Source organism: Zonotrichia albicollis, chromosome 3 (genome assembly GCF_047830755.1).
Source record: "Zonotrichia albicollis isolate bZonAlb1 chromosome 3, bZonAlb1.hap1, whole genome shotgun sequence".
Classification (NCBI taxonomy): Eukaryota; Metazoa; Chordata; class Aves; order Passeriformes; family Passerellidae; genus Zonotrichia; species Zonotrichia albicollis.
In genome coordinates this window covers 86091505-86100347 of record NC_133821.1, presented here as the reverse complement: position 1 = coordinate 86100347, position 8843 = coordinate 86091505, and the positions used below count along the sequence as shown (strand labels likewise).

General features: G+C 42.7%; 1 protein-coding gene across 1 annotated transcript; it reads right to left on the bottom strand.

Annotated features, from left to right (window-relative positions):
- Positions 1-1620: 1620 nt before the first annotated feature.
- On the bottom strand, positions 1621-8406 carry NT5C1B (5'-nucleotidase, cytosolic IB). The gene is made up of 6 exons (XM_005485123.4): positions 7904-8406; positions 7630-7797; positions 4993-5122; positions 4393-4515; positions 3539-3723; positions 1621-2530 (listed from the first exon to the last, which is right to left on the bottom strand). The coding sequence occupies exons 1-6, from the start codon at positions 8309-8311 to the stop codon at positions 2192-2194; spliced, it is 1353 nt and encodes a 450-aa protein (XP_005485180.2). The 5' UTR covers positions 8312-8406; the 3' UTR covers positions 1621-2191.
- Positions 8407-8843: the final 437 nt, after the last annotated feature.

Here is an 8843-nt window from a genome sequence, read left to right as displayed (position 1 = left end):
ATAGTAGATTTGTGAACTCTTTTTACACATGCCTTAGTGCTGTCAGGAGGACAGTGCAAGAGGGAGTCCCCTAGTACTGTGTGTGCACAGATCAGAAAAAGACTTGGAAGCTCTGGTGTCCTGGCCAGTAGGTTTCATTCTTGTTGTACATGGATGGTTTGTTGGAAATAAAGGTAAACATAATAGAACACATGACTCAGCTTCCAATTTATTCACTGATTTGCATGCTTGCCCTGTCAGGTATGAGATTCACCTCTGCACTCCTACAGGGATTAAGGATTCCATTAACCTTCTCATTATGAAGATGTGATTGTTCAGTGGGAGTCAAATGCCCGTTTTATTTCCTGCACCCAACGTCTGCAGCTCTAACAGTGCATGGATGAAAACCAGATAATACATGTTCTGCCTCAAAAAGGCAGGACTGGTCTTTCTGAAATTTGCAGCCATGCTTTTGTGGTACACACAATTTATATTCCACAGCTAAGGAATATTTTTGAATTCCTTGTGGAGTCTGATCTCTCACATAAAAACATCTGCTAATAACATTTTTCATAATCTCCATTTGGTAACTCTATCCCATCCTGGCAGACAATGACCAGGCCTCAGTTAATTCTTGTCTTCCTCACCTCCTGGCTGGGCTGGGAAATGTGATACATTTTGGGCACCAAGCCTTTAGCACATACGAAGCTCCAAGTACACCAGAAATCTGCAGTGCATCCCATCGACATCACATACTGGTGTGAACACTTGAAAACCTTTCCAACTCTATTTGTGTTTCATGCAGGATCAAGGCTTTTGCCTTTGCTTCCAAAGAACTTTGTGGCTTGGACCCAGAACATTTAAATGATTGCCTGTGTTCCTGGGAGGGAAACCATAATTGATGCAGTGGAGCTTTCTATAATACCAGGACAGTTCATCTGGACAGAGGAGACCAAACTTTCAGGGGCTAACGTAAGATCCTGAGCTGAATTCCCCCAGGAACCACAGATCATGACAAGCTCGATTCACCATTTCTACTCCCACTGCAAAGCACATTCTTTTGGTTTTGTCTCTTCTGGTATGAATATATGACAACAATAAATAATAAAACAGGACAGTTGTTCCAGTAGGGAGAGAAAGAGAGCAAACACCACCTGACAGATGTTAGTGGTGTCTTTTGGAGATCGCTTAGTTACATGGATAACAATGAGATACAGGAATTTAGTATAAAAGAGAGAGAATAGACCTATGGTGTAAATATGAAGTCATGCAGCAACAGGCACCTGTACCCTGGAAACTCATCAGAAGTTGCCAAATTGAGTTCATGCAGATCACAGAACAGTTGTAAATCCTCAGGGAATCTAGTTAAGAAGAAAGTAGTTCCATCAACAGTATTATTTCCAGGGAGATTATCTGCTGTTATGGAGGTGTGCTCTAAAGCTTCAGCCTTTGTCCCAGCCAAGATACAGCACCTCAGACTTCTACCCAGTTTTGTGAAGTATGTTGGGTCAAGGTGAGACCTGTAGCTCTCAGATTAGACTGAAAGTGGTCACTTCTGGTTCCAAACATCAGGAACATTCTGATTACACAAACTCTGCCTAGGAAATTATGCTAAAAGCTCTACATAGAAAAATGACAATGTTCTGTAAAGCCAGCTTTATTAAGATAAGAAAACAGTATAGAAAAATACGTGCAAACACAACCAAATGCACTAATGTTTTACTAGAAGCCAAAACCATGTGGTGACAGACCTACTGAACACATATTTAACCAGCAAACCACCAACAGGTAAACAGTTACATGTAAACTGTGCATTTGAGAACTTCAGAAATAACAAGAACCAGCATTGCAGCATGAATTTTCTTATAAATAACCTGTCAACAATTTTTTAGATAAAATATAACTGCTATAACTGTTCTGTCTTTCAGAATATATCTCAAGCTATAAAAACAGTACCAATCTCTTAATATCAAAACCACAGTGTTAAGATACAGTCAGGTAAAAAAATCTAAACTCTTTAAGAACTATATTAAAATAACTCTATTAAAAACTTACCAATATTAAAAAACTTCGTTTAAAGGCTGTTCTAGCCAGAAGTTAAATCTTTAGACACAGTGCTCACAATACACAAATGTAGAGGTTTTCAGATGTAACTATTGGTAGATTAGAGGCTGGCTGAGTTAAGAACCTTATCCTTAATGGCACCCTCCAGTCATGAAGATTTTTGGTACTTCTGAGAAATGCCATAGGGGACATGTGCAGCTATGGCGCCTAATTTCTGTGCTCCTTCGATGTGGAACATCTGGTCGTCAAAGAAAATGTGAGGGCGGATTTTCACCAGGATTGGTCCTTTCGGTGCTCCTGCCAGGAAAAGGGCCTCATCAATCTCCAGACCCCAGCTGCGGAGAGTCTTCAGCACTCTGGCTCCAGAGCTCGCTGCACTTCTGGCTGTGACCAGGTAGGTCCTTATAGGACAATTTAGTCGTTCATTTTTTGCATAGAACTTCTTCTGGAGCTTCCCCAGGTCTTCCAGAAAACCCTTCAAAGGACCCTGAGTATGAAATACCAGAAGAATATTTAGTATATGTCCACAGTTTCCAAAAGAATTCTTTTGCTTTCTTCCAAATTGTCAGTTAAACAGAATTCCTTTTTCCAGAGCTGTGCTCCTCCACAAATTCTCTATGTAACATCTCCAAATGGGTCTGCACCCTCACTAGGAACTCACAAATTGGCAAAAAGTTAAAACCATAACACTACATGGTAGGATAAGTGGAAAAGTAATTCTCACTAAGGCTTACAAGATCTCTTACAATATTAATTTTTAATTATAGTCTTTAATAAAATGTTATTTGAAAACATGGAACTCTTTTTGCTATGAACCACAAAGTGTAATTTTTTTTCCTGCAAAAAATACAGTACAAGACCTAAGTACAAAGCCACCAATGAACTCTCTCCAGACTAATGACTATACTACATTCCAATTAATAGAAACAAATGACAATTTTGTTCAAATTGCAATATATTGCACTGTCCAGTACTTTCATAAATAAAGCTTTTACTCTGAATTCACACTATTTTTAACAACAGCAGAATCGGTCTTTCAGTTTAAGCTAATGTTAAAATATTTGTGTTTTTAGACAAATAGCATAGCTCTGCTTGAGAATAAGCAGATATTATCTTGTTTTAATAACCAGAATATCTCACTGTTTGAAATTAACATTACCTACACTCTGATAAAAAAAAAAAGAGGGAAATCAGTACAAATATTTCTTTTTCTAATACTATCAGAAGACAACTGTAAGTCACTGTCTTATATATGCAGTTCTCTCAGAGAAATGAGAGAGGACTGCAGTGATGGCCTGGTAAAAGGACTGCAGTGGTGGCCTCTTTTATGTGAAACATGCATTTTAAAGATTATCTTTGAAGAAGGAAATAAATAAGGGCATCAGCTTTCACAAAGAACACATCCACTCGGGGGAAACAGAGAAATACAGCAGCAATGAAAATCATCAGATCTTTTGGAAACTCCCTTTAAACAAGAAATTAAAGAAATACAAACCTGTGCAAGAGGCTTATTTTCATTCAGCTGTTCATGTTCAAAAAATCTATCTAATCCTTGCTCTTTGAAAATCTGTTCTGATTCATCAGAAAAGAGAACAGCATCCCCATCAAAAGCCACCCTTAGCTGTGTATCCGAGTAAACAACATCTTTGTTAGCAGTGAACATCGTAGCTGATGCAATGCCTGAAAATGGATCAGAGAGCCTCGGTTAGCATGTCCTGCAGAGTCAGTCATGGAACCGCCAGCAGTTTGGTTCCAACAACTCATTGGTGGTGACCCTTGTATATGGTGAGCACATCCAAACACAAAAGCTAATTAGAGATGGCTGTTCTGTAACACAATGCATGGAAGCTGTCCCACTGTCAAAACTTCTTGGACATGCTTCCTTCTGCTTTCATATAAGACTGTATAAAACTGCTTCCCAAGCTGTGCTGCAATTAAGAGAAAAGCAGGGACTCCCAAGGAGAGCACTCAATCAAAGTATTTGTTACTTTTTAACAAAAATGGGACACAGAAGTTGCTTTTTTAAGTTGTATCAAAAAGATGATGCTATTCAAACAGAAGTTGAATAGAGGTGGGAGCCTTGTTTCTTTTTGAAGGGGAGAAGACAAAGGTGTACAGTGGTTAAGCTGTCACTATCAGCAGACTGAAGAGTCAAAGAAGAACAGTATCAACCGATTTTATTTGGTTGAGTAAAAGTAAGTGATAAGCTTGCACCACACAAAGTGGTGACTTTCTCCATTTGATAAAGCAGAGCTACTTTCTGTGAGACATACAATGTATATAATTTTTGAACAAGCTCAACAGATAACAAAAGATATCAACAGAGAGCAAAAGAAAGTCAGTTCAAACCTGCTTCTATAGCTTCCTGCACTTTGTCGGAATCCGCTGAGAGGTACAGGTTCGTGAGGTACGCGGTCAGGTAACCAATGGGGCTCTGTCCTCCCGTCATACAGAAACGTTCAATTGTTAAGCCTAAAGTAAGAACAGCACAAGGTGTGGCTCTGCTTGACACTACAAACCTGTAAAAGGAACCTATGAAAAGGTGCACTAGCCTAGCTTACAGTGAACTTGAAAAAATACATACATTTTAATTTCAACAAGTTACACATGTTCAAAAAATTACAATGTTTGATCAGCTCATCCTTATTGAGAATTTAGGGAAAAAATATTCCCTCTATGACAGCAGAGTAACTGCTGTGAAGATGTATGTGGAGGGAGCACAGATACTAAATATGAAGAAGTTTAAGGACTTCTCAGAAGTTATGCTTCACACCTGACAAATCTAGAGCACTGGATCAAATTCTGTCTAATACTATTTCACTAATGCTGACACCCAAAAATAAATATCCAAGAAGCTGCTTTTCCCAAAGTCAGACAGGAAGAATAAAATTAATTCATATTATTATGTAACAGCTGGCAATTCTACACATCAGTAATTATTTTATTTACCATAGTGATTGATGCTGTTTATGAGCCTCACTCCCACTTGAGCATGGACATTAGTCATCAGGACAATATCAAACCGTTCCTCATCATCAGGGTACAGCTCCAGAAGCCGGGTATTGACATGCTCCAGTGCCTGCAGGTTGGAAATGTGGAAATCAATAGTCCAGCATGCCTCCTTTCTTAGTCACTGTACTTTTAGTGATAGGATTGTCTTGAAGGAGGGTGTAAAATACCTGATAGTTTAACTTGCTGAACTTCTTTAACTCCTTTCTGCTTTGCTGCCCCCAGCAACCATTTGATTTGGGTTCATTTGAAAGGAAGCAAGTAAATTTTTTTCTTTTTTTTTGAGCTATGGAATTTACTTTTACTGATTTACTGACACAGTTCAGGTAATCAGGTGTCAAAGACAATCCTTAAGTAATGAGTACAAAATCACATGTCAACATGATTAGCTTGAGAGTTTGTGATTGCAGCAATGAATGAAACATTTTGATTTGAGATCTCTTCTAAGATAATTGGCCAACATGTTATACCCACAGTCTGGCATTCTTATTTTCTTGACCTTTCATCTGCTCATCTCTCTCTGTATGCATCTGTTCTCCTATCTAGAACTTCATCTTGACCTTGAATGGAATTCTTTGGGACTGCAGCAACAAAATCAATAATCAATCATCAAATGAATGCAAGATAGAGTGATTTTTATTAAGGTGCTTTAAAAAGTCAGGCCAGTTGTTCAGAATTAAAACACAGATTTCATAATTAAATTCTGGAAGTCTCACCTTTAAAAGCTATGTTATTATGGGACTGTGCTTAGGAAAATTCTAAGTTAGAGCCTGGTGTAAGGCCTAGAAAAAAAATCTTAGTATGTGATCATAACTCACTTCTATTATTAATACTCTACTACACAGTCAATTTCTTAAATTTTTAGAGAATAAGGGTGAGTGGAGGAGAGGATTACATTTTTTTTGTCCAGTGTCTTTATACTTTGCAGTCTAAGAACACTCTGTCCTGTACTACAAGCATGAGATATAACACTTTTAAGTTAGAATCTAAATGTTGCAATAAGGGAATGCAAAGAAAAATACATTATTTCTTTTTTGCTTTCTTTGTCTCCAAGTAGAAAGGATGACTCAACAAAGCCACAGTTCTTTAGCCTAATGATTCCTGTGACTAAGCAATATAAAGAATTCAAACAAAAATACATATCAGAGGTCAAGGTGCATTGGGCTGGGCATAGCTAACAGCTCTGATTTCCAAAGTATGAGCAGTTAAAGAGTCAAATCATGCTTATACCCTAAATTTGACACTGAACTCTAATCTTAAAAATTGACTGTGCTGGCAGGGCTGCTACACATAGGAAAAGATGCAGTTAATTCCCAAGTCAGTCTGCCCTCACTGGTGTACACTGTGCATTCTTTCATGGTCACTCTTTTATGTTAGAAACATCTTTACAGTGCTTGTGTCATTAATGCTACTAATAGCTATGTTATATTTACAGCAGCATGGGTATTGACATAAATGTGTATGTTCATAAAGTTAGTAATGAAGAAAATGTTTTAAATTCCTGAGGCCAAAACTGAAGTAATGAAAATCATTTTAAAACCTGAAATGTTTTGCTACAACTCTGATTTGGAGGTATGATTTCTAGTTATGATTTCATTAATTTTCTAAAATTGTTGTGGTAAAGCTCAACAAGTGGACATAAAACTAACTAACTCTATAGAGTGTTTTTCAAGACAGTCCTACTAAATCCTGTGCTCTTCAAAAACATACATCTTTTCACTTTTTTCACTTTTCTGTAATTTCACTTGCTTTCCATTCAGCAGGGTGTTTTCCTCGGCCATTTCTCTTTTCTTGTGCAATGAAAGCAAAATATTCCATTTCAACTCTTCTTAAACCCTGACAAAGAAGTAGGGAGTCCATTTCTTTTGCTGGTCCTCAAGAACAATTTCCAGGGTGACAACAAAAGCAAGGAATAATTAAAGCTGACCAAAATAAATTAAAATCAATACTGTTTGTGTTTGGTTGTGTTTTGGGTGGTTTTTTGTTTTGGTTTTCTTTTTTGAGGTGAGGAGGGTAACTGAGTTGGTTTATTTGTTTTGTTTTGGGTGGTTTTGGGGAGGAGGTTGTGACAAACTTCAACAAAAAAAATTGGGGCTCATCTTGACAGAAATGGTCTTAAAAGGAGAGGCGCTTCATATGCCCCATGTTCAGCAGAAAAAGCAGGCTGCTCCTTACCCACACCCAGGCTGTGAGCCGGGATACAAACCGGGATGCTGAGGGTACCACTCCGGTCCCGGTGACGCGAGCAGTACGTGCTCTGCCGCAGGCGTTCGGCATTAGAGCCGGCGGGAGGGGAGGGCAGGAGAGGAGGAGAGGGAATGGGAGAGGGGAGAGAAGCGGTGGCCGCGGGACCAGAGAGATGCGGGGAATGCTCCCGGGCTGCCCCGCCGCGACGAGCTCGGCGCTGGGAGAACAGCTCCCAAAGCATCTCCCCGAGGCAGGATTATCTCTGCTGAAGGAGGCTTCGGGCTCCTCCTCTTCCCGAAATTTGGCCTCGCAGCATCCTCCGTGTCCCGCCGCACCCCACACCCTCTCCCGCCCCGCCGGGCCACCCGCTCCGGGCCGCCTCCTGGCTACCTTGACGAAGTAGAACGCCGGTCCGGGCTTGAGGATGATGTTTTCGTTTTTCTGCTGGTACTCCACGTACTTCTCCACGCCCTGCTCTTCGTAGATCCGCTGCTCCTCGACCAGGTTGAAGAGGGCTCGGGAGGACACGGCCACCGTGATGGCGTTCTGGGGCTTGGGCTGCGGAGCGAGCGCAGGGTAGCGCCGGCCCGCGGCCCTCAGCGCCCGGGCCCCCAGCCTCCCCCCGGACGCCCGAGCTCCGGACCCCCGGCCCGCCCGCACTCACCGGCCGGGGCCTCTGGGTAACCAGATTGTCGTAGAAAGCCTTGGCCGCCTCCCAGTCCTGCTCGGCCTCCTGCTGCCGGTCCTCCTCCGACACCTGGCTGGGGTGCGGCTCCTCCGGGCCGGAGCCGCTCATGGTTCCTGGCGCGGCCGGGGCCGTAGCGGGCGACCGGGAAGCGGCGGCAGCGGCCGCCTCCCTGCCCCGCCCCGGCCAGGCGGGGAAGGCACCGGCGCTGCCTCTCCCTGGCGCTGTGCATGCCTGGGGACGCGGCCCGGAGCGGTCCTGGCCCTCCCCCGGAGAGGAGCAGTCCCGCTCCTGGCCCCGGCCAACCCCCAGCCCCTCAGAGCCCACCCGCAGCTCTCCCCTCACGGCGAGGTCGTGGGGTGCGCGGGCTCCGGAGCCGAGGCCCATCCCCGCCGCCCTCACGGCACACGCTGAGCCCGCCGCTGTCCTCCGCGGTGCTCGGGGGAGCCGTGCCCCTGGCTGCTGGGTGTCAGGCAGCAGCCGGCAGCCCTCAGTGTACCTGCAGCATTGGACGTCTATTATTTAACTGCAGTGGCTTAATTGATTTATTGTTAACTGCAACAAATTCCCAGGAGATCTTATATTTTGGTAATCAAAATGGGGTCGATGTCTGTGGCTTTGGGTCCTTTATGCCACATAGAAAATATCTTCAGGAAACAACAATTTGGGCAGTGTAGCTGAGAGTGTGTTCACACCCACAAAAAATGTTATTCTGGCATAAGGTTGGGGTGGTCCTAAAATCTAGAGTCCCACACAGAGCTATGGGCAGCATCTAATACCCATACAGCTGTCTGAAATGGTCCTGTCTGCCTCTGCAGATCACCATCTGAGCCACAGCAAAGGTTTCAGCACTGATAAGCTGCAGGAGAGAGTGGAAAGTGAAGAAGGAATCGGATTTTCTCCTAAGCCAGTACAGGAT